This window comes from Amblyomma americanum, chromosome 3 (assembly GCF_052857255.1).
Source record: "Amblyomma americanum isolate KBUSLIRL-KWMA chromosome 3, ASM5285725v1, whole genome shotgun sequence".
NCBI lineage: Eukaryota > Metazoa > Arthropoda > Arachnida > Ixodida > Ixodidae > Amblyomma > Amblyomma americanum.
Genome location: NC_135499.1, coordinates 162,789,498 through 162,815,819, shown reverse-complemented (window position 1 = coordinate 162,815,819; position 26,322 = coordinate 162,789,498). Strand labels below are relative to the sequence as shown.

General features: G+C 47.9%; 1 protein-coding gene and 1 pseudogene across 1 annotated transcript in view; both read right to left on the bottom strand.

Annotated features, from left to right (window-relative positions):
• Positions 1–6,502: 6,502 nt before the first annotated feature.
• Positions 6,503–26,322, bottom strand: part of LOC144125317 (putative serine carboxypeptidase CPVL) — a 37,899-nt gene continuing 18,079 nt past the window's right edge. The window contains exons 2-6 of the mRNA XM_077658582.1: positions 14,767–15,112; positions 13,697–13,954; positions 12,635–12,897; positions 9,480–9,656; positions 6,503–6,909 (exon numbers count right to left, since the gene is read on the bottom strand). Coding sequence (XP_077514708.1) covers positions 6,802–6,909; positions 9,480–9,656; positions 12,635–12,897; positions 13,697–13,954; positions 14,767–15,043 — 1,083 coding nt within the window. The 5' untranslated portion in view covers positions 15,044–15,112 and the 3' untranslated portion in view covers positions 6,503–6,801. The remainder of the gene's footprint in view (positions 6,910–9,479; positions 9,657–12,634; positions 12,898–13,696; positions 13,955–14,766; positions 15,113–26,322) is intronic.
• Positions 20,984–21,125, bottom strand: LOC144126494 (U2 spliceosomal RNA; annotated as a pseudogene).

The following is a 26,322-nucleotide window of genomic DNA, read 5'->3' as shown; positions in this document are numbered from 1 at the left end:
CCAGAGTGTTTTCTTCACCGGTCGCGTATCCCTAGCGTCGTTGTCTTCTTCTGCTTCCTGTCGAATGGTGACATGAACAAAGCGAGCCGGTATGTACCGGAGCGCAGCTGAGTGAGCATCAGAGAACGGTAGTTAAAACCAATCTGCGTTTTTTTTTCTGGCAAGTCTTTCGCAATTTCCAGACAAGCTTCTTTCAACTCCAAGAAAGCCAGAGTGTTTTCTTCACCGGTCGCGTATCCCTAGCGTCGTTGTCTTCTTCTGCTTCCTGTCGAATGGTGACATGAACAAAGCGAGCCGGTATGTACCGGAGCGCAGCTGAGTGAGCATCAGAGAACGGTAGTTAAAACCAATCTGCGTTTTTTTTTTCTGGCAAGTCTTTCGCAATTTCCAGACAAGCTTCTTTCAACTCCAAGAAAGCCAGAGTGTTTTCTTCACCGGTCGCGTATCCCTAGCGTCGTTGTCTTCTTCTGCTTCCTGTCGAATGGTGACATGAACAAAGCGAGCCGGTATGTATCGGAGCGCAGCTGAGTGAGCATCAGAGAACGGTAGTTAAAACCAATCTGCGTTTTTTTTTTCTGGCAAGTCTTTCGCAATTTCCAGACAAGCTTCTTTCAACTCCAAGAAAGCCAGAGTGTTTTCTTCACCGGTCGCGTGTCCCTAGCGTCGTTGTCTTCTTCTGCTTCCTGTCGAATGGTGACATGAACAAAGCGAGCCGGTATGTACCGGAGCGCAGCTGAGTGAGCATCAGAGCACGGTAGTTAAAACCAATCTGCGTTTTTTTTTTCTGGCAAGTCTTTCGCAATTTCCAGACAAGCTTCTTTCAACTCCAAGAAAGCCAGAGTGTTTTCTTCACCGGTCGCGTATCCCTAGCGTCGTTGTCTTCTTCTGCTTCCTGTCGAATGATGACATGAACAAAGCGAGCCGGTATGTACCGGAGCGCAGCTGAGTGAGCATCAGAGAACGGTAGTTAAAACCAATCTGCGTTTTTTTTTCTGGCAAGTCTTTCGCAATTTCCAGACAAGCTTCTTTCAACTCCAAGAAAGCCAGAGTGTTTTCTTCACCGGTCGCGTATCCCTAGCGTCGTTGTCTTCTTCTGCTTCCTGTCGAATGGTGACATGAACAAAGCGAGCCGGTATGTACCGGAGCGCAGCTGAGTGAGCATCAGAGAACGGTAGTTAAAACCAATCTGCGTTTTTTTTTCTGGCAAGTCTTTCGCAATTTCCAGACAAGCTTCTTTCAACTCCAAGAAAGCCAGAGTGTTTTCTTCACCGGTCGCGTATCCCTAGCGTCGTTGTCTTCTTCTGCTTCCTGTCGAATGATGACATGAACAAAGCGAGCCGGTATGTACCGGAGCGCAGCTGAGTGAGCATCAGAGAACGGTAGTTAAAACCAATCTGCGTTTTTTTTTCTGGCAAGTCTTTCGCAATTTCCAGACAAGCTTCTTTCAACTCCAAGAAAGCCAGAGTGTTTTCTTCACCGGTCGCGTATCCCTAGCGTCGTTGTCTTCTTCTGCTTCCTGTCGAATGGTGACATGAACAAAGCGAGCCGGTATGTACCGGAGCGCAGCTGAGTGAGCATCAGAGAACGGTAGTTAAAACCAATCTGCGTTTTTTTTTTTTCTGGCAAGTCTTTCGCAATTTCCAGACAAGCTTCTTTCAACTCCAAGAAAGCCAGAGTGTTTTCTTCACCGGTCGCGTGTCCCTAGCGTCGTTGTCTTCTTCTGCTTCCTGTCGAATGGTGACATGAACAAAGCGAGCCGGTATGTACCGGAGCGCAGCTGAGTGAGCATCAGAGAACGGTAGTTAAAACCAATCTGCGTTTTTTTTTTCTGGCAAGTCTTTCGCAATTTCCAGACAAGCTTCTTTCAACTCCAAGAAAGCCAGAGTGTTTTCTTCATATAGCGTGCTGCCTGAATTGAGACGCCGTGGAAGATGCGGAGCGTTTTCTTCTAGTGTCTGCGTGCTTTCATGTCGAGAACCAAGCCCTGCTGTTCAACCTCAAAATATTGAGGGTGCAGTTCGACAGTGTTGTTCATGCTATGTTCCCCGTTGACTTATGAAATGAGAGGGACGCTCAAGTTTCGATGAGCGAGAGAGGAAACTTGCTCAGATTTCTGCCTTCGTGCGTGGTACTCTTAATTCAAAAGCGCAGCGCCGGCTGCAATTTCCCGCGCATGCGGGACGAAGCTGGTGGCCGGTCGAGGGGACGGACAGGCAGTGCTTCCACGTACTACGACCTCGTAGGGTGGCCTATGAGCGTGGTTGCAGGGTGCTCGCGCATTCTCAGACCATGCGTTAGAGCAAGGCGGAAATTTGGGCGAATTGGTAAGTGTTCATTTTCGCTCTCAGCGCAACACGAACGGGACACAAGACGAAGGACTAGCACAAACAGGCGCTGACTATCAACTGGTTTTTTTATTGAAGAACTAAAAGCGTATAAATACAAACAGTGAACTACTTCAACAATGCTGATTCTTGGGCTAGTTGGTACTGTTCACTCATAATGGCAAAGCCTTTAGCGCAAAAAAACGAGGACGTGAGAGGAAGACAAAAATCAATCAACCAATCAATCAATCAATCAATTAATCAATCAATCAATCAATCAATCAATCAATCAACAAAAGTTATCTGGAAGGCACGTGGGAGGTCAGATAGCTCAATTCCCTCTCGGATAACGTTATGGAAGGGCTGCTGATACATTTTGCGCCGTTGTGGTAAATATAAAAAGCTTCCATTACCTCGCGTGTTAATTTATTCCGACATAACAATAAATTAACACGCGAGGTAATGGAAGCTTTTTATATTTACCACAACGGCGCAAAATGTATCAGCAGCCCTTCCATAACGTTATCCGAGAGGGAATCGAGCTATCTGACCTCCCACGTGCCTTCCAGATAACTTTTGTTGATTGATAAGTAGTTCACTGTTTGTATTTATACGCTTTTCGTCCTTCAATAAAAAACCAGTTGATAGTCAGCGCCTGTTTGTGCTAGTCGTTCGTCTTGTGTCCCGTTCGTGTTGCGCTGACATGCGTTAGAGGATAGGGGTGCCAGCTGAAAAGCTACCCGTGTGAACAGTTATGGGAACTACAATTTTTACAGCGACAGCTGTTAATTCCGAGTTTTGCGTTTTTGCGGCGCCGAGGTAATTGGTGTAACACGCCCGTTGCAACGCGTCAACGCGTCGCCTGTCACTGGTTGGCCCAAACAAAATGGCGTCATTGATGACGTCACGATGCATTCACTAGAGCTTTCTCGTGACGCCTTTGCCAGTGTAGCATCCTAAACGCAACTAACAACCTGCACTAGATATTAACCTGAGTTACTAAACGCTCCGACTGTCATCGGCATTTCCTACAACCGCAGGTGTCACTGAAGGTCGCACTAGTACAACGCAAGCATCCGGCAATTTTAAGGCGTAAGCCTTACGTGCCCCATTGAGCGAAAACCCGTCTCTGTGTTAACACTCGATGGCACCTATGAAAGATGGCGTCCTCATGCAGCCTGGCAGGTGGCGGTTAAATTAATGATAGGCCACGCGAGCTAGGTTACACGGGGCAACCTGGATCGCACAAATTCCACCGGTGGCATTAACACTTGCCATCCCATCCCAGGACAGCGGCGCAACGCTTAACCGCTGCACCACTGAGCCAGTAGTGGCACGATGACCCACAGGGATCAATGAATGTTAAGTAGAGGAAGACCACTTTCTGCATGTATGGGCATTAACCCATTAGTTATCGCGTCATACCCTTAAAAGCGGAGCGCGGTGCGGCGACGACTACCTTCACGAAGTTCGCGTGCAGGTCAGATGGGGTGCGGCGGCGTCGCGGAGGCGGCTGCAGAGCCATGCAGAGGTAGAATTGCCAGCTGCGTGACATCAGTTACATCACGCCGCAGCACGGTTCTATTTCACAAACTTAGTCAGCTTAATATTGATTGTAATCGTTTTTTTATCGAAGGTTTCCTTTCTAATCGTTCTCAATTTGTTGTAGACAATGAAAATTCCTCTAATCACAGTCCTGCTCAATCTGAAGTCCCACAAGGATCCGTATTAGGCCCCTTCTTTGTCTCATTTACATTAACCAGCTTCCTTCTATAGTTTCATTTAATATTCATCTTTTTGCTGGCGTCTGCGCAATCTTCCATGAAATACATTCTGATAACGATGCCAACATACTTAGTCAGACATAAATTCTATATTTACCTGGCGCAATGCCTGGCCTATGGAATTAAATATTAACAAGTGTAAAGCGATGCGTGTCTCCCGTGCTTCTAATAGTCCTTTGACATATTACCTGGACAACTCTGCCTTTGCCCCACTTTCCTCCTATAAATATCAGGCGTCCACATCACATCTAATCTACGCAGGTCTTTGCATGTTCAGAAGATAATTAACAACGCTAATCGCATGTTAGGTTACTTATGCCGTAACTTCTCAGCTGCTACTTCTTCTTTAAAACTCTTATTAAAACAATCATTTGATATAAATCATAATACGCCACTCCAATCTGACACCAAAGCACTAACCCCTAATGTAAAGCCCTTACCCAAGGGGCCTTGAGGTATCTGAAATAAATAAAAAAACTATTACTTCACTTGAAATGGTACAGAATAACTCTACTCGATTAACTTGTTCCTGCTATAACTGAACTGCCAGTATAACTTCTATGAAATCGCATATCTATCCCGCCATTAGCATCCCGCCGAAAAAAGTTCCGCTTAAGCTTTTTTTTTTCACAGGCTTTACTGTCACCCGACCCTCCGTGATGAATTCATCCTGCAGCCACATTGTATATCTGACTATGTTGGCATTGGCTTTAAGGTTGGTATCGAGCCATGTCATACTAAAACCTTTCTTCGCCCTTTTTGTAGCAATAGCTACACTACGCCACCTCTTCAACCCTTCAACTTGGCACCACTTGAGCTCCGTGGCGGCGCCGTTGGTCCCGTGGTTTGTCACGTGGTGCGAAGCAGCTGCTGCTGCCGGCGGCGCGGCGCCCAACAGCTGCAACAAACAGCTGTGCGCATGCGCCGTGTCAAGTGGGACGAAGATGAAGAAGGAACGCCCAGCGAAACGGAGCGGTGAAATACTGACTTTGCAATTCGACTGAGCGAGTTCCACTCGGCCAGATGTAGCTATCGCGTCACTCCAGGTTTAACCAGAGATAAACCACCGCCATTTTTTACCTCGAACTTCACAAGCCTAGAATCGCCTTCCTTCCGTCACAGTTTCCGTTTATTATAGCACCCGATTCAGATGTGTTTAGCTAACGTTGTATAATTAGGAGTTACTATGTCTTACCATGCTTTGTTATTTTAATTGTGCACTAATACTTTGTCCACCCACTCCCTTCTGTAATGCTTCGGCCATGAGGGTAAATAAATATATGATTGGTCGTGCGAGGTTGCCAGGACAACATAGATCGCACAAATTCCACCGGTGGCAGTATTGATGACAGTAGAACTGTCATCTTCACACTTTCGGAGCTTCGATCGGAGTGCCCGGCTAGCGTAATATCCCCACTGCACGAGCAAACCCAGCGGTCTGCAACAGGGGCAGCTTTATGGGTCACTCTTGAAGAGAGAAAATGGAGGGGGTGGAATTAAGCCCCATTTTATCTGTATTTCGTCGCCTTTTTTCTTCGAAATAATGGCTTGGTTTATGGGGATTTAACGCCCCAAAGCGACTCAGGCTCAGGGACGCCGTACTATGAAGGGCTCCGGAAATTTCGACCACCTGAGGTTCTTTAACGTGCACTGACATCGCACAGTACACGGGCCTCTAGAATTTCGCCTCATTGAAATTCGACCACCGCGGCCGGGATCGAACCCGCGTCTTTCGGGTCAGCAGCCGAGCGCCATAACCGCTGAGCCACCGCGGCGGTCGAAATAATGGCGTTCGGCATGGTTTGCCTATGCAAAATTTCTGGATTAGGGGTTGCCCACGCTCCAGCCCCACTGAGTATTTCTATATGACGAGTTCTATAATTCCATACGACCGGCTCATATGGAACGTTTCAGTAGGGATAAATCCGCCCCTGGTCTGCGAATATTTTTACCAAGACTGTACGCCAGGTTATGGCCCCGGCCCCTCGCACTACTTGGCAGCACTAACGGAACCAGAGGTTCAACAGGCGCACCTCTGAAAATGTGCGCCGTAGAAAGTTCCATACACTGGAATGATGTTAAACGGGGCAGAAGGGCAGCAGAATTGTTGTCAGCATCCGTGGCCTCTACTATAACCTCTTGCCTCTAAGGTACACCTCCCACGAATGACGTCCACGAAAAGAAATTAAACCTACATTTCGAGGTAACACGGCCGCCTGCAATTACTTCCAAGCGCGAGGTCATGGACTTCAGTCTTCGTTCCCCATAGTGAATGGCCCAGCAGATAAAAAATTGGCCGTGGGATGACCCCACGGCCGCATCGTGTGCTTTTTCGATCATAGTACGTGCACAATGAGAGCAGCTCGGAGAAAATTTTGAAGAAAAGCTGCACTTTATTACCAGCATCTTTATTACACTTTTAGATACAAAACTGTCTTTAACACATGCTCGGAAATAATTTTATTTTGAGACACTATGCGCGGTACTGACGTCAAACACAATGAATAGCTAAAATAGTATGCATTATACTTCATATAGCTGCTCTTCCTCGCAGTCCCAATTTTGCTGCCTCTTTTTAATATGCTCGTCGCCAGCAGTAGGCCCAAGCTGCTTCTCAACTTCTCATCGCTCGCATTGCTGACTGAAGTCTTTGCAGCCTTATGTCCCCGTGTGAGACCGTTTTATCTGTTCACTCATCTCACGTCTTCGATCGGCAGGCCAAAAATGAATCTCTCGATGAGCGCCAGAAGTTCCCTGGGCTTGTCGTATGCCACCATGTGGCCCGCTCCTCTCACCAGCACCTGCGAAGTCACGGCATAGACATAATCATCCATTTATGTGGGTGTGGGCTGAACGCTTCATCAGCTCATCTAATGCATGCTTAATTAGCTGATAGATTCAGAGAACTCTGAAGAAGGACGTCAACGCAATACTGCAAGCGTTTGGCTCCATGCATTACAGAAAAACTCGAGCGGCACGATTTTTTTTGTGTGCGTGTGGCGATTGGACATTCAGTGTCTCTGGAAAAGCCGCATAGTGGAAGGCTTGCGAAGTCGCTGTGGTCGACGAAGTTTCTTGCCCGAGAACAGTGTGGTTCCTTGTGCAAAAGTATACGCGGCGCAAAATCAGCCTTCCGAACGGAAGGCTCAAGAACGACTCATAACTGCTCAAGAACGCCGCCTGCGCCCAGCTGTACAGGCACCAGGGCCCTCAGCGGCTATAGGACGTCACAGCACACAGTTAACGTTCACACACCACGGATAAGGCTACCCTAGGCCAACCGCGGAGAGTATCACGTCCTCCCGATTCCAACCAATGTGGACCCCATACGCCACACGACGAAAGGCCCAATCGTTCCTTGTGTACAGTATATGTGGCGCAAAACCAGCCTTCCTAACAGTCGCGCCACCTAGAGGCACGTGTATGCGTCTTTACAATTTCAGATGACCCTGCTGGCGACATAATGAGAAGTTTACGGCGGGACTGCAGTCGAGCGAGTCGGCTACACGAAAATCCATCGCCTTCTTTGGACACACTGTCATTTACTTATATATGCAACAAACAAAACAAAAGCAAGGTGGGCTCATAGTTCAGTCAGAGTAGCCGCCCGGTCCTGAGAGGTCGACGTTCCGATAACCGTTCGAACAGGGACATCGTGGCTGAATTGTGCTGGCTGACTTTGCCTGTAGACATTTTTCACTTCAAAAGCGACGGAGTGATCGGTCGTAGTAGGACGGTAGAACGCGTATTCGAAATCGTTAAATGACATTTCGATGCGCGGTTGATGCTTAAAGTGCACAAAGCACTGAAATGCCCAGTATGGTTCGATCTTGTTACGACTTCGTTTCTGCGGCTGTTGTAGGCCAATATCAAGATGTCAATTAAACGTTTCACGGTAGCTTTAAGCAACTCTTCGCCAGTGCTATCTGTTCACCTTTTCTCCGTAACTAAAGGAAGATGATGTTCTCGCAGCAGAGGGCGCCTTACCGCACCACATTACAACGCATGGACAAGGTTGCACATATATTATTAGACTATATACATTTCGATATCAGTAAGCGATGCCATCGCGTCACAATGGGTATAGTGGCGCTATCCCCGTATATGACTGCACGCAGCCGGTCTGCAGTCCAAAAACAAGGACCAAAGGAACTGCCTCTTGTTCTCGAATGTTGATGGTGATTATGGATTTTTATGGCGCAAGGGCGTCTATGGCCAAAGAGCGCCATGACAAGACGTATTTCTCGATTACTCAAGGTGGGGTCAAAGACCCATTTTTCAAGCATTGCATCCCTTACATAGCCGAGCACCAGGCCAGGGGAAAGCTTGTACCCATCGTATCGCCATGTTCAGTACTACGCATGCTGGCCCCGTTAAGTGATGAAGATGTTTTAGTGCATGTGAAAGTAAACGGCTAGATCCGACGATCACCTTTTCAGTTCCTCACGGAATACCTCGCCCTATTGCATGCGTTATCCGTAGACTACGTTTAAACGTGGCATTCACGCGCAAATACTTGCACTTAATAGGACAAGCGGACTCCCCGGAATGTACCACATGTGGCGTGCTAGAGACTATAGAACATGTTTTAGTGGCGTGTCCAGCGTATGCACGTGAAAGACTCATACTCGCATCTGCTCTGAAGCCTATGGACACATCGCTCCTCTCTGAGGATTTGATCCTCGGCGCTTGGCCAGATAGTTTTAGAACTGTAAAGGCAACGCGAGCGCTCTCACGCTTTTTGAGCGACACGGACCTTGTCTCGCGTTTGTGATGTCAGAAAGTGTGCCTTTTTTTAAAGTAGTTTTTCATCTGCCTCCTCCCATCATCATCGTCCCCCATCGTGACCTTCTTTTATCTCATCTTCCCGTCCCCCAGAGCAGAGTAGCAGGCCAGATATTTATTTTTCAGGCCAACCTCTCTGCCTTTTCCTATCAATAAATCCTCTCTATCTCTCTCTCTCTCTTAGTGCGAAAGCACTACTTAACACGGTTCCAACCAAAATCTTGCTTGAAGCCTCGCAGCAATTCGGGTAAGCTCGGATTAGTTCGGAGGAGCATCGCGCAAGCTGCAGTCAATGGGAGGAAGCTTGGGTAGGTTCGGAGGAGTGTTGCGCCAGCTGTAGCCAACAGGAGGATGACCTTGAGGGTGACCTTGCCACCCTCAAGGTTTCTTGTTTTCGCGCCCTTCAGGCAAGGGGCGCTGCTTTCGCACGTCTGCTCGGTTTAACTACGGTAAATTCCTACCACTTTTTTAATGGCGCAATGGCATCTGTGGCAAAAGATCGCCATGATGCGTCTCCTGTAGTCTTTGAAAACGCGCACCTATTGATAGCAGCTTAGCTTCCACAGAGCACACATGGGCCACTGACCTCGGTGTAGTTGTGCACGTGGCGGTAGTATCCCAGCACTTGGTCCGTGGCCATGCGCCACGGAGACCTCGTTGAGGTGGCGTACTCCCTCTGGCCCTTCCAGGTCACCGTCTTCATGAAGCGCTCCACGGAACTGAAGGGCACCGCCAAGTCTTTCTGACCGCAGTACACGAGGACCTGCACGACACACGCGCTTCGATGCACAGGTTGTACAGGAGTGTCGGTAGTCGAGCTAGCTGGTAAGTCTTCATTCTCGCAGGAAACGGGAGAGACGTGCCCTGTCTGCTTTACTTCGTCTTCTTGTAAACCAGCGCAACGGCTCGAAGCCAAACAAGGAAGGGACAAACAGAGCGCTGAACTAACAACAGAATGGTTTTATTCAGGACACCATGCAGTGCTTAAATACACGCTGGTATCGCAAAACAGGAAAATACAGAGAAAACATCAAGATCCACAGGCTAATCATTCTGAGCGTGCGAAAGCTTGGCCGATGCACGTAATATAGGACATCAAGTACTCGTGCTCTTCCTTCGAGATAGCAACAGAAGGGGTGCTTATGCATTCCGTACCTAGCCTCATAATCTCTGATGCCTCAATTATCTCTCTGGTGAGCTGCAGTTTTTGCTTTTTGCTAGAATTTTGCTCTTCTCGAACATTGGTCGGCATGAACAATCACGACAATGAATCCCGATATGGCGAACGGAATTCTTTATATTATTGTTGTGCTCCTTAAGTCTTTTATTTAAACAACGACCAGCTTGGCCGGCGTACGATTACGTGCATCAAAGTAGATTACGACGTAGAATTACGTGCATCGGTAAAGCTTTCGCACGCTCAGAATGATTAGCCTGTGGAACTTGATGTTTTCTCTGTATTTTTCTGTTTTTCTGCGATACCAGCGTGTGCTTAAGCACTGGTGTTTTGAACAAAACCATTCTGTTGTTAGTTCAGCGCTGTGTTTTGTCCCTTCCTTGTTTGGCTTCGGGCCGTTGTGCTGGTTTACAAGAACTATGTCTGGCCAACTCGCCCACCAGTTCATGTTGTACAGCTTTATTTCCCGTTCTGTCTTTCGCGTTTTTTTTTTTTTCAAGAATGTAACAGGCGAACCGAATTGGAAGCACTCGATATGTGCTTGCAAGCCACGCACGTTTTGCAGAAGATGACCTGACTGAGCCACTTAGATGAGTTTATAATGCGCAAAAAGATAAACACTTGCCGCATCTTCTCAAATAATCGCGGGGACAAGACTAGCGGAAACATGCATCGTCAACTACAGTTGAATATTATAGCTTGGTGCATATCGAACTGTATCGTTGCGCGCCTCTCAGATAGGCAGCTGTCTGCTAGACGCTCTAAGCTATAGATTGGCTATACGCAGCTATCCAATAACAGGAAGAAGTGGCTTGACCCAGTTATTCATATACGTCCGCGATGGGAAGTGATTTCTATCATCAACGTACGTAGCTTGTCTGTGCGTGGCGAACGATCCAAAAGTGGCGGTGTGCCACTGGAGCGCTGCAACCGAGGGTCTTCCTAACATTGTGCGACGATGAATGGCTGAACATTTTGAATGTCGGGGACTACAGGGTTAACTACGCATGCATTTTATGTGCAAAGTGATTGTATAAAATTTATCGAGAAACTATTGGATATCTCCTGCCCGCTTTGGCTGTTTCCTTCGTAGCACGCTAGGTCCAACTTGCAATGTGCATCGCTGAAAGGTCACTACGCTTCAATCAAAGGCAATGTAAAAGTAAGCAAGCAGCCATGTTAAGCGAGAATTAAACGACATACGCACACACCCCCGTCGCGGTAATTGTGGCGCTCGGCTACTCATCCGGAGGACCCAGGATCAAACCCGGCTGTGGAGGTCGTGTTTTGATGTTAAAGAACGCCATGTGAACGTTAAAGAACCCCAGGTGGTCTAAATTATTTCAAAGCCCTCAAATACGGCGTCCCTCACAGCCCACGCGTCGCTTCGAGACGTTAAACGCCACAATTTGCAATTTGCACAAACAGCAGTCCGTAGAAGTTTGTAACAAAAGAACTCTAGCGCAACCAAGACCAACACAAGAAAGGTCCACACAGGACTAGCGCTAAGAAGTTTGATGAGGTAATTCGTTGGCGCTCATTGTCCCCAGCCTTCAATGGCGGAGCACGATGATAATATACGTTCTCATCACGCGATTGCACTTCCTTGGCGATTGCACTTTGTGCCAATAGTGACTTTTCTTGAAATTTCAAAATAATTAGGCTGTATATAACAATACATAGCATAGTGAAGGTTAGACTGGCGCATGAAATTTAACTTATGTGTGATGGGAAATGATACCAGTCAGGTATTTTGATTTTATTTCTGCCCGCCTTTTGTATGTGCAATATGTGATCGCTACCATATTTGAAACGCCCTGTGCTTTGTTTGATATTTTCCTTCTTCCTCCTTCTGTACATTCAACCTGCCTGATCATGTTTTAGAGGCACAACTTCAGAAGGAGTGCGCCATTGCTGTCCGCGACTCGAACCGATGCAGACGCTCTTACAGAGTGCGCTGCCAATAAAGCAGCCGCCTTGCTGAGCCACGTCATCGTCATAGGCCTAATTGCGTCCACTGCAGGACAAAGGTCTCTCCCTTATCTCTCCAAATGACACTGTTCAGTGCCAGTTGCGGCCATTTTGTCTCCGCAAACTGCCTTCATCCACCCACCTGACTACCTGCTGCCTCCTACTACGCTTGCCTTCTTTTGGAATCCACTCCCTTACCCTGAGGGCACATTGGTTATTTTGGACACCTTGCCTTAACACAAAATTTCTTGCCAATGCCAACTTCTGGATTCGGTTAGGATATCATTAACTAGTGTTTTTTCCCTGACCAGTTTTGCTCTCCCCTGTCTCTTAACGTCGCACCTATCATTTCCTTTCCATAGCTCGCTTCGCTGTCGTTAATTTAGTTTCGAGCTTTTTCCTTAGCCTCCAAGTTTCCATCGCATAAGTGAGTACTGGCAACATACAGACAGTGTCGTATACTTTCTATTGAGAAATGTCATCATCTGATCGAGTTCCTGCCAATTGCACTCCGCCCCCTTCTTATTCTCCTGTAAGAATGCGGTGGATATTTACGGGAAAGCTGTGTTACGTAAGAGTGGCGCCGCACGTACCTTGAGGTCCTGGTCCAAGAGGTCGGCCAGCTGGTGCTTGTACGAGACCAGCAGGTCGGCGTACATGCCGTGCCTCACGGCCTCGCCGTCGGCCACGAAGTTCAGCCGGCGTCCCACGTGCAGCGCGCGGCGCACCTCGGAGCGCTCAGCGAACGCCTCGTAGGCGGCGAAGATGGCCGGTGGCTCCGTCAGGTCCATGTCGTACGTCTGCCGAAGGCCGGTCATGTTGCCGAAGAGCGTCGTCGCCACTCTTGGGTTGCCGTCTGCGGACGCCCGCGTGCTTCTGGGAACACTTCACAAGTTTAGAATGATGGCAACTATACGCCTTTTTGGTTCAAAGGCTAGACTTTGCCGCACCGCGATATTACTTTGAAAATCGACATTTTCGGTTGTCCGGGCAGCCGATGATGTTGTACAGCTGCCAGGCATATAAATTTTATCTCAGGCAGACATGTACCGCATTCGTGTTCATACCGGAGATTTACGCAATAATAGAGAACCAAAATGGCGTCTCCCAACCGAACAAACGTTGTCACCACCCTAAACGCACGCGCTTTAGGGTGGTAACAAGAGCAGGACGACAATGAGAGCAACGAGAATGCTTGATGGACGCCCTCCGCAGGACCCCAGAGCCGAGCTTACTTGCACATCTTCTGCCTGCCGTTCACAACGCGAGTGCTTTTCTTATTTTTACTCCGTGCATATTGAAACAATCAAACTTCACGTCGCAAACGCACACTCAATGGTGGGCGCAGGGGCAGTGCTAACTGAAATGTATTTTGAATAAATGCAGTGCTGCCAGTAAATTTCCATGCGGTTGGGTTCAATATACTGAGAACAACGCGGAAATGGGAATCATAAACAGAGCGACACATGATCTCGCAGCAATGAACCCAACTGTTAACTTTAGTCCAGAGCCGAAGAACACACTCCTCTGCATGTTTGCTCTCAACGATGATTTACCGCTCTCTCTCCCCTCCCCCTTTTTTGTCAAGCTTAGCAGCTCCTGTGCCGTTTGTAAGATAATCTACCGCATATAAACAGCCAGCCCCTTGTTTTCACCTATGATGTCATCCATTAGTTGCTTGGCTGCCGTATAGTTCCCTCGGCGCATGAGGAGAAAAGCTCTGTGGTAGTCTTCCCACAGGAGCGCCGCCTGGACATTGGTGAGGAAGCCCGTCTGGTGGAGCAGCTCGCTGTTGTCCACCTGGTTCTCCGGATCCACGAACGGACTGGCCAGAATTAAGCCCGTCAGCCGAGGAATCGAGTCGTCGTCCCGTATCATGTTCAGCATGGTAGCCAGAGTCAGTGCGAACTTGGCTGCACACAGACGTGCATTTTCAAAGAGGACACCCTACACTATACAGGGTGTTGCAGATAAGCAGTACCAAGTTTTCTTTATTTAAAAATCGCACTCTGAAAAGACTCAACTTTAGTGGGATGCAACTAAAAAACGAAGCGGCAGATGCTTCTCAGAACAGGCCCTCCCACCAATGGCGTCGACTAATTGCCAAGAGATCACTTGCATCTCCTGGCGTGCGCCTAGTAGCGCCTCTGTCATGAAGTTACGGTAGACTGCCTTTCAGCTGCTAGCCATCAGCAGCTACTAGCTTCTACCAACGCTGTGGCAGATGCAAGGCGGTTAACCGTGACGTCATAGGTCGGCGACATTGGTTGAAGGACGCTTCCTTCTAGGGACATTTGTCGCTTCCTTCTTGAAATGTAGACAATCGTCATGACGAAGTCAGCAAATTATTTAAACGCTCCTTTTTATTGTTATATATAGCGATTTTTTTTCAGTATGAAAGCTGTAAAGTTTGTTGAAAAATGTTTTTTCCAAAATTGTCACGTGACTATACGTGCTCTCATGCCGCGATGTTCGCACCATCAAAATCAACCTTATTTACAAAATCATTAGTTCAAGGGTTAAACGTCCCGAAGCTACACATGGGCTACGATGTATGCCGTAGGAGCTATAAAATGTTTTATAGACCACCTGGGGGAAAGTCTGGTGAAACATCCACTATATGGCATATACCACAGCGACCAGCGAATCACAAGCCGTCCTTGCTCGCGCCGCTGATGTTCTAATACACGAATCGGTCACGTGTCGTACGCCGTGTCGTGTATACCTGCGTATCCCTCGGCAGCTATGAAGAAGTCCGCCTGGTGGCAGTGAGGGAAGACGACGCAGAACTGTCCCATGAACTCGTAGAGGTCCGCGGCCGCGTCGGACGCGTTGGCGCAGTACCAGTGGTCTTCGACACCGTCGCGCGTGTGGCTGAATCCCGCGCCCACGGGCTGGTCCACGTACAGCACCGAGGCCTCGTGAGCCCACGTGTGCGCCCGGAAACCCGCCGTGCCGTCCGGCGAAGCGCGCAAGGGCCCGTGTTCTACCAGCGCACCCATGAGGGACGGTGTGCCCGGGCCGCCTTGCAACCACAGCACCACCGGAGCCGGGCTGCTCGGATGCTTCTTCTGCGCACGCAGTGCAAAAACGTGTGCGCACTTGTTCACAGGGTCTGAACTCTTCGGTGTGAACCTACTGGCTAGCTTGACTGCCAGTTTTTTTTGTTTTTTTTTGACAGAAAAACTTTGACCATAATTTGTTCATATACGCGAACCTATTACTGGTACTGCAACTTAACAACAGGGATGATGCACAAAGACATTTGAATGATGCTGTGGTGCCTGCCTGCAGACCTTGCGTGCAAAAGCAAAAACAAAGTTATAAAAGAATCTGGGTTAAACCCTGCAATGTGCCATGACAGTAGCAAATTAAGACCAATGGATTTGGGTACCCTGAAGCGCCTTTCAACAAAAAGAACTCTGTATTGCGCTGAGTTATATTTATAGTATGTAGTGTATTCATTTAAAGCGACAATGCCCGCCTACTTCAGAGCTGCAAAGTTTCAACCCAACGCGTCGCCACTCGCTTTATTTTCTCTGTCAATTCAAAATGCTATAGATGACTGAAAAACCACCAGGATTGCACTGGTTTCTGCCTTCGTACCAGGGTATGCCAACGTTGTATCACTTGTCTCGTACAGTAAAGTACTTTCCCTATAAATTACGCCTGAACCGAATACAAAACGCAACGCTATGCATGCGACGATTTCCGTAGTCCACGTCCGTAGCTGTGGAAAGGGCGACTGCTGGTTGCAAAACACCGCCATGTTTTCGGCTTGTACTACGTAAATTACAAACAGCGTGCACCGACAGTAGTACCTTCACGGGATGGGTTTCTCGCATCTTCCCAGGGATACTTTAAAAAGAGGAAAATATGCAGCGATTACATATTCATTTCCTGTTCTGATTTTGGGATTTAAACTTTTTCATACAACATAAATTTCATTCATGCTTCTTTCACGGGCGGCCTTTTAAAAACACGGCGAGGGTGTACTTGAGCATCCTGCTGCCTTTCCCGGGCGGCTTGGATCTCGCGCACCCGGAATTCGGGTATTTCCTTGCCCGAGCATACTGATCCGGAGTTCCCGGGTTCGAACCCGACCGCGGCGGCTGCGTTTTTATGGAGGCAAAACGCTAAGGTGCCCGTGTGCTGTGCGATGTCAGTGCACGTTAAAGATCCCCAGGTGGCCGAAATTATTCCGGAGCCCTCACTAAGGCACCTTGTGGGGACCTGCCCTGCAGCCCCCTGAGTTTGCTTTCCCGCGAGGCACCGTGCAGCAGCAGTCTCACCCCGAGGATGAACGCGTTCCCTTGCCAGTTACATTAACTGGCAAGAGAGGGCGCCAGCGTCGCTGCGCGGGAGACTGCTGAAGCCCGCCCGCGGGAGATGGGCTCTCTTCGGCCGGGATAATGAGCCTGAGCGGACGCGTCGCTCGGGGCTCCGCTCTTCGCCGACGGGGCGAAGAAGCGACGGGGAGACAGGCTCCCGTACTCGTCCCGTCCGGCCTGCGGAGTTTATATCCCTTGCCCTAGCGCGGGCGAACATTCGCTCGGAACCTTGCTGGTGAGTCGGACGCCCTCGATTCATTAGCGTACCTTGTTGCTAGCTGGCGTTATTGTTTCTGTAGCAATAAATGCCTGTTTGTGTCAGCCAATGTGTCGTTCCTTTGTTCCCCCAGAGCAAGGCCCGCCGTGGTCGGCGAGCGCTCGGTAGCGTACGCGATCACGGGGTGGGGTCCGGGCGGCTTTGAACCGTGTCAGCCGCGATTGAGTGGGGAGAAAGTACTTATCTCCCCAATTCAACCCCACAACCTCTTTCTTCCTTTTTTTTTCACTCCCTCCTTTATCCCTTACCTTACGGCGCGGTTCAGGTGTCCAACGATATGAGACAGATACTGCGCCATACGCTACTGGAAATATGCCATGTTTCATTTTAATTCCACCAAATTAAAAAGAACGAAGTGCGATCAACGGGATTATTATTATTGTTATTATTATAAGGAAAACAACAAAACTTGCTTGAAACGAGTGCTGTTGCAAACACCAACACATATGTTCACTTTGTGATTAATCTCCATTCTGTTTAAAGCAAAAACAAGGCTTTAAGGAAAAGTTTAGTGCACTCAAGACGAACAAGAACGTAGAAAAGACAACACAGAGCTCAGATGCCGATGCTTCTGAAGCTAGGCTTTGTTTGCATCACTAAGTTTAATCTCGTGAGGAGACGCATGGTTGTGTACAAAAAGAGCATTCTTTATTAAAATTCGAGCATCAGACTGCCGTAATCGTTATACACGTTACTCTATAAATATGCAATAGATATATACAATACTTAAGGCAATGCAAACACCATAAAAATGGACTAGAATACAGATGAAAATTACCAACTGTAATTACAAAACATTATTTGAAAATATTTTCGTTAAAGGTAAGACAAGCAGGGACGACACCAAATAAACGTGACACTATCAAAAACAGCAAAAATACAGTTCCTTATAAGCACGTTAATTATCTCAAGAAGAACAAACAAGAGACGAACAACGAAGATTTGCATATCTTGAATTACACTGCTCAGCGTTTCATTGGCAACGTGGAGGCTGGGAGGCGACACAACAAACTTATTGGAACGATTCATGCATAGTGCAAAAAGTCCTCTTTTAAAATGGCATCTTTCGCGCCTTCGCTTGGGCGAAATCATATATAGTTTATTTGAAGGATAGATCGCGGAGGAGGTCACTTTCAATCATAATCAGGATCAGGATTACCTGATACCTGATTTAATATCTGCTGCTGGTCCTTGGACCCAAGATTAAACTTATTTTTGGAATATGGCGGAGTGCTAGACGCACTCTGGCACGGGTCGGCCCGGTATTGCACTGCCTCCGGTAACGGCCCGGGGCCTAGAGATTGTCCGGACCCCGTAGAGTATCTGTTACGGGTCCAATTGGACTTATTTTTGGAAATGTGGCGGAGAGTTTGAAGGATGCTTCACTCCCGCCACCGGTTGGCCCGGTATTGCACTGCCTCCGGGATCGGCCTTGTCTTTAGCGCGTCTGTACTATCCTGTCTTTCTATCCCATCTTTCAACTCTCCTAATATCTGCACGTGGTAGCGATTGTGGCTCGGCTTGAGCCAGTGGGCAGGCCTATGCACTTTCCTTTTCTTTCTTCCTGGCAACAACTTCTCCCTCTCTCTCTCCGGGGCATATGGGCCTATTAGCGCGCGGCGCCTTTTCTTTCTATCTTTCCTTTAATTCTCCTACTTTCGGCACGCGGCAGCGAGCGTGGCTCGGCTTGAGCCAGTAGGCAGGCCCGTGCACTTTCTATCTTCCTGGCAGCAGCAGTACAGTACAGTACAGTCACTTTCAATGGACATGATAGCAAGCGAGTTCACCTTGTCGTCAAGGGGGCTCGAACGAAGGTTAATTTTTATAAGCGACAACTTGGAAAACGACCGTTCGCTCTCACAGTTTGCCACGGGTATGCTTAAGTACATTCGCAAAGCAACAGAAAGGTTCGGAAACACACCAATAAGCTTTCTTTCGTGCAGCAACGTCATTATTCTCAGGGGACTCGTGTCCTGGCACACAGAGTTCTGCAGAAAGTTCGCAAACTGAACAATTTCAGCGGAAAATGCTGGCTCCAAATCATTTTTGTACGTTTTCACCAACTTCTCAGCCTGCTGTGCCAGAGAGGCCTAGCTCCTAACTTCTGTGAGCAATTTTAAGAATCCGAACCTTTCGCAGAGTTCAGTGTAGGCAGCCTTTCGCACTCGCAAAGCAGAGCCTAGGCTGTCAAGTATAACATTGTAGGTCTCTACGATAAACTTTTTTCTACCTTGTAATCATAATAATAATAATTGGTTTTCGGGGAAAGGAAATGGCGCAGTATCTTTCTCATATATCGAATTGGACACCTGAACCGCGCCGTCTACCATGTAGCGTACTATCGCTTTTTCCGTTCGGGCATGCTTACTTAAAACGATGCGTTTGCCCTCATCCTGATAACATTGATTTGTACTTAGCGTGCGTGCTCTCTCTTCGAAGGTATCAAAGAGAGGTCGCAAAGAATTAACAAACTTTCTAGAGAGCTCAGCAAATCTACAGCAGTTGAAATGTCTAGGTCTGGTTTCTGAAGTGCTACACTCGTTTTGTCAAAGCGCTCCGAGATTTCACTCCAGAAAATCACCATGAATGCAGTCTCTACTTTTGTCATTTTCTTGAAGAGAGAATGTGCTTCGTTCCTAGTGTCACCGTTTTCTTCCTCATTCTTTGATATAGCTTCAAGCAACACAAGACTGGATTGAAATTTTTTAGAATGGCCTTACATTATTCAGCGTGCCTTGACCACCTTGTCTCAGAGAGACGTTTCAAAAAAGCTGCTGGCCAGTTCCGACCATGCTGTCCAAAAAATACCTCCATCGCTTAGGTGAGGCAGCAAAGAACACATACAGTCTCTGAATTACAGTGAAAAATTTGACTGCCTCAAGGCAACTGTCAACAATACACGCGCCAAACAAGTTCAGTGAATGACCAACACACGGGACGTAGACTGCCAATTCGTTCAGGTGTTTCATTTGAGCTTGCAGTCCTTTGTATTTTCCTGACATTTTACTCGCATTATCATAAGCTTGGCCCCTACAATCATCAATTGAGATGCCATTGGTCGTCAAGAGGGACATCACGGTATCGAAAAGATACAAGCCGGTACGCGATTCGATTGGAAATCCAAGAAAGCGTTCGTACACTTTACCATTTAAATAGTATCGTAAAACAACTGACAGATGATCAACGTGAGTAAGGTCTGGAGTCGGATTAACAATTAAAGAGAAGTATTTTGCGCGTTTCACTTTGTAAACGAGACGTTTTCCTTGACAGCCTTTGCCCTATGCTCGATAAATTCATCACAAATTGTTTTTGGCAGATACGATGGGTGACCTTTTCCTTTGTTCCCGTAGCGTTTGATGTGCTCCTCTAGAAAGGGATCAAACTTGGCAACGGCCTCAAGCACTCCCATATAATTGCCATTTCTCGGTAAACCAAGAATCTCCTCACTGCCCCTAAACGCTAGGTTGCGCTCAGCTAGAAGCTTAACTACAACGACTACGCGCTTCAACACCTCTGTCCAGTAAGCGTTCTCAGTGACAAGATGCTTAACCAGCTCCTTGTCAATTGTGCTGCTCGAGTTAGAGCGGGCGAGCCATGCTGCCACGCAGTTCCGGTGCCCGACGCTATTTTCATGTGCGCAAACCCTTTCTTCTGCTCTTTTCCAATCAGAAAAGCCGTGCGCGGTGAAAGCACTGGGGTTGCTTGAAATCGAAAATAGTTTTCACATGAAACAGTAAACGGAACATTTGGACTCCGAGTACATTAATCAGTGTCGCTCGTACGCTTCCCCATTTACAGCCTTTCGCACGAAAAGATGATGTGACATAGCGTTTCTGAGTTTTGTATTGCCTTTCGGAGGACGGAAAATTTTCTGCCCAATTTTGCCCAATACAATCACCTCTTTCATTTAATTTCTCCATTCTGCCTGCTACCCTTTATTTCCGCTGCCCCAGCTCAGGTGCTTCAGTATCGATGGCAGATGCCGGGGCTAGCAAAAATATTTTCCTTCCTTTTTCCTGTTTTAATAAAAAAACACTACCCCCCCCCCCCCCCCCAAATGACCCTTTCTCAAGGCATACACTCCGAAAGCTGTCAGCAATAACGTCCGGCCACTTAGCAGGGTCACTTCGGAGAATCTTGCAACGTACCTCTTGCTGCGGGGGTGTCTGTACTTCTCTTTTCCCGCAACGAGAAGCCGTCTCATTCGTCCTCTCGAGGCACACTTTGTCGGTGGGATCAGGATTATTTGAAGCCAAACTAACAGGAAACAAGTGAGTGCAGATAGAAGGTGAGTTGAAAGGTGGGATAGAAAGGCAGGATAGAAAAGACGCGCTAAAGACAAGGCCGATCCCGGAGGTAGTGCAATACCGGGCCAACCGGTGGCGGAAGAGAAGCAAACTTCAAACTCTCCGCCACATTTCCAAAAATAAGTCCAATTGGACCCGTAACAGATACTCTACGTGTATACTAAGGTATACGCCGGCCTCGTTCAATCAACACTGGCAACGGCGCCCGGGCTCTGACACGATGACGTTGAAAACCGCTGATGGTTATTGCACGTTGCAGTTAAAAGAATAGCATTACGCAGCTGGCTGAGGGTCTTGTGTGTGATTATATTGTTACGGACGCAGCTGCAACCGTCGGTGCGCACCATAGTTCGCTCTGTCACAGAAGTTGGTCAGCACATTTGTGCATTCGGCGCAAAATAACCGCCCGCTACCGTACAAGGTGAATTTGCATACACTTCGAAATAAAATACTGATGATAATACGCGGTTTAAAGCGGCACATTAAAACGACAACGGCACAGAGTTCGACTTTCGAACCCACTTTCCAGTGCCGATTCTTGCCGTCAGCACCAAACATCAAGCGAAGTTGAGGACGCCGTAGGAGCAACCTGTGGGCGCGGTGTTGCCAGACCAGTGTTGCAGGCGTTATCGAAAAAAAGTAACTAAATATACGTTACTCGTTATGCTAAAAAAAAGGAACGCGTTACCGAACTACGTTAGTCACAAAAAAAGGTAACGCGTTACCGTTACCGAAAAAAAAGTACCGCACGTTACTTTGTCTTTATTTCATGACCATAAATTTTAATTAGTGCGCCTTCGCTGCAAGAACTGACGATACCAAATTAATAAAGCTCATATTTCACATAAAACTTCTACCCAAACAACGATTTTACGCGAAATCCTGATTTAAGAGGGTTCACCAGTGACAGTGTCCATAGGAAGTACATGGGAACTTTCAGAAGCTGTAGTCTGTCTAAAAATGGCTCGATATTTATGAGGTCTGTGGCAGCGTTTTCTTCTTTAATGAATGGAGGAACTGTTGCAGGCAGATATTATTTTTGAAGTTTCATTTTTTTACAAATCAGAGGTATATATCCAGAAAAATTGCACATTTAGATACCGCGGTGGCTCAGTGGTTAGGGCGCTCGACTACTGATCCGGAGTTCCCGGGTTCGAACCCGACCGCGGCGGCTGCGTTTTTATGGAGGAAAAACACTAAGGCGCACGTGTGCTGTGCGATGTCAGTGCACGTTAAAGATCCCCAGGTGGTCGAAATTATTCCGGAGCCCTCCACTACGGCACCTCCTTCTTCCTTTCTTCTTTCACTCCCTCCCTTATCCCTTCCCTTACTGCGCGGTTCAGGTGTCCAACGATATATGAGACAGATACTGCGCCATTTCCTTTCCCCCCAAAAAACCAATTATTATTATATGTCGGTCTTTCATGTCATCTCGTGAAAAAACTAAGCCAAATATCAGAAATTCGTCCGTAACATTTCCTCCCTTTTTCTTTCTTGATTGTTGAGCCGGAATTTTCATTCATATCGAGCGTAGTATTTGCGTTTTATAGGCTCTGAAAGTTGTGTATGTATTTTCTGCAGGGATTTGAAATTCGCGCCAAAGATAGATACTTGAGGCCTTGCCCTTTGTAACGGGTGGGCACCACTAGGTTGGGCACCCGGACCAAAAACAAAAACAAAAAAACAAGAAGATGGAAGCGCACAAGGAGAGAAAGAAAGACAAAACGCACAAAAAAGGGGAAAAAAAAACACGCAAAGGCTAAAGTCAGGAGGTGGGGGGTTCGCTCATCGACCTCGTTCACTTCCGACTCTGCGGTTTCGCGCTTTTAGACACAGTGCTCCACCAAAGTGTTATTCGACGCTTGGTTCGCAGCACCCCCTCGCTCTTGACCTTGGAGCTGTCTCCTTCGTCGTCCACTGCAGGACCGTGAAACCCGAGCGCATGTGGGAATGTGGTGCCCTCTGTCGGCATCGGATGGAGTCTCTGGCACGACATCACCAGGTGCTCGATGGTCTCCTCCGCGTTGCCACACGCTTGGCATATTGCTGCCTGTGCTTCTGGTGTTGCAGCAAAGCGACGGCGGTACACCAGTGTTCGCAGCGCTCCGGCACGGGCCTCAAACAGCAATGCGCTACCCAGGCCGTTGTCAAAAATCTTTTCGGGTCCGATGCTGTTTTTGCACTCGCGGTACACAGCCAGTGTCGGTTTTTCCGCGAGCGCCTGCAGCCATTGGCGATTCTCTTTTTCCTGGACCCGTCTCCTTGCCTCCTGTTTCCATGCCGTTGCCGATAACTAGCGCGACGTGGCTCCATCTGGCGTCAGAATATTTTGTCGCTACTGCACTCAACCACCAGCCTCTTGGTTGTCTGTTCGTGCGCGCAGGTTTTTATTCAGAACTTGGATGGACCTGAACTCTCTTTCCTTTTTTCTTGCTTGGGCTGTATTCGGAAAGGATTTCTGCGTTTCTTTTCTGCTCGAGCTCTTGGTGCGGAAAGGAAGTGGAATGCAAGGCCACACCCAAAAGGGCCCCCTCTTTCCCCTCCCGGCAGCCACACAATAACGCATTGTTAGTGGCAAAACACAGGATGGGTGCTCCCTATTCAGGACAGTGTGGGAGAACAGCGTTGTTCCTTGCCCAACGCAAGGGCGCAGTGACCCAGGTGTCGATACAAGTCAAGAGTGAAGCTGCAAATATTCCTCATAGGAGGGCCTCGAGCCGATAGCGGGCGGCGCTTACATGAACCCACACGCATGGTTGTTTGAAAATCGGTAGTGGTACGCACGCCGAGCCGGGAGTCGACGGGTCGGGGCCAGTCAATTCCGCCGCAAGGGGTAGGTGACTCAACTCGACCCTGAACCGATGTGCTTGTAAACGCTGTCGGCTAGAAAAGCAGGGTTATTTAGAGGGAAGGGGATAAATGCGAACTTGCTTTCCACGTGCGCCGTCGCACCTCCGATACAGCGATGGCGTGCCTCAAACTTGGAGGCTGCTACTGCTTGCTCGACGCTTGGTGTCGCTACAGCTGAACCGGTCTCGAATCGCTAAAATCGAGTTCATGTAAACACGCAGTGGTTGAGTTGGATTGACCATGCTCAACCCGACCCCCAAATTGACCCGACGCTATCAGGTTCATGTAAACATGGCTAATGGCGTAGACTGATTGTCATGACGCAGCGATTAACCTCCTTTCACTGAGGCAATTGCCAATCACCTGCTATTTCACGCTATACTCGCGAACAACTATGTATGCCAGTGCAACAGCCCACATCAAGTGGAGAAAGGACCGTCTCCTTCCTTTTCCTGCTCAGCCCCTGCTGCACTGCAACTGCGACGTCATGAGAACCGGTCGAAGTCAACGTTCAGCTTTGGCTCCAAGCTAGTGAAACCAAAATGTGTCGGATCGGCATCGAAACATCAGTTCTCTAACAAATCTTTGGCCGAGCGTCGCTCTTTTTCCCCAATTCTCCTCGCGACCAGGCATATCTCTGCCAGAATGTTCGCGTTATCAGTGCAGGTGCTGTCCACTGTATGCGGGTAAGCATGGTTGCACCTTATCTGCAGAAAGGAGCTCACGGATTTCCGAGCCCCCTACTCCAGAATAGACATCTCTGTGGTGTAAATAACGTGATGTCAAACATTCATGGCCTGGCTGGCAAAATCATCCAGTTTTGCTCCTGAACCGGTTTCGCATGTGTCAAGCGTTCCCGAACCGTGTTTATTCTCCCAGTTAGATACGCCTCGGCATGCGCCACACCTAGTCGCACCTCCTGCACTACGCTTCCAAAAGTCGCACATTTCAATCAGAAAAACGCTCGGAGGGTGCGCTATATAAATACACATATAAAATATATACTACATAAAAGTATAAAATATATAAATATAAAAAAGCAGAGCTCATAATGAGACTTCTTCGAAAACCTTAGTAGGTGTGGAATTTTCGCTTTCAAACCCGGCCCTGACGTCATGACAATTCAGGTGCGCTGCCGTTTTTTTTTTTTTTGTACTGAAAGAGCACACGCCGGTTCGCGTGGCTGCAGCGGCCATCTTCTATTGAATTGCAATCTTTATTATTTTTAACAATAAACCACTAATTGCAACTTTGTCCAGAACATGGTAGTCGCTTGTGCAATGACGAAATTCGCGTTCAAAGGCACCACGAATAGCAACAGGACGATCTCAGTGCTTTTGCAAAGCACACATCTCACCCTTTTACCCAAGTCTGATTTGTTCCGTGGTGAAATTATGTGCAGTGAAGGAGACATATAACGTAGTATTTCAGCAGTAATTTAGTTACTCAAGTGACTATCGCCCATAAATAAACCGAAGAATTCGGCGACGCCGATAGCAACAAACGTGCTCGGTGGTCATCGAAGAGGAACCTCCAAGATAAGGCGCTAAAAACAACTACAACAACCCAGAATAATGTCGAAATTGTTGCGCTTGGCTGCATTCCTTCTAGATAACGCTTATCGCATCTCGCATAACAAAATGATATTCCCGCGCGCCAACGGTTTTGAACTCGAACAAACAAGTAGTACAACAGTTTCGCGGCACTCCTTTTGTCAAAGAAGCGTCGGACGGATGCTTAAACAAAAAGTGAGGTCAACAGCAGCAAAGGTAATACAAAACAAACACTGGCAGTGTAAACAATGAGAGCGCAAAAAGCTTTTCACAGAGGCTGCGTCGTCGAATCGGCGTCCACACTCGTACACGGTCACCAGGCTTGTATTGCGTGTAGCGACGGAGGAATACGCGGAATACGGAATAGCCGGCCAAAGCGCGGAAGGGGAGGTGTTCCCAAGGTGTGTTAAAAGATGACACACTCATCTGTTCTGGCTAGGCTAAACCAACACTGCTTCTAACTACAGGCTGTATACCCCACCCTATCAATGTAAATGTATTTTCGCAGAAAAGATGCGAGGGAGCTTAGGGGGACCCAAACCGGAAAACGTACATTTTCATGTGGCGGCTGAGTGGTGGGTTACTGGAAAAAGGTCCATTCTGTGACCGCCACCCCTTGAGACGGGTCATTCTTTTGTGCTTCCGTCTCCCTGCTTTGGCAGGATATACAAAGAAAGTTCTCGGCCCTACTTTTTGTTCGCGGAAGAACTAATACTTGCGTGTCGCGGTCGAGGAGATGTCGCGGTAGAATTTACACACCTGGAGAGGTTATAGAATTCCAACCTTTTTGTGGTACTTAAGTGCTGCCATCTATCGACAGAAAAAGTTCAAAACTGAGTTGCCGCGTAGCTGGTGAGCCCTCTTTAACGAGAATACTTTGCACAAATGTGCAAGAGCTTGGCAGTGTTTTAATGGCCTAAAGTTGCTTGTAGAGTCATGTGAGCCAAAGTAATGTGATCACTG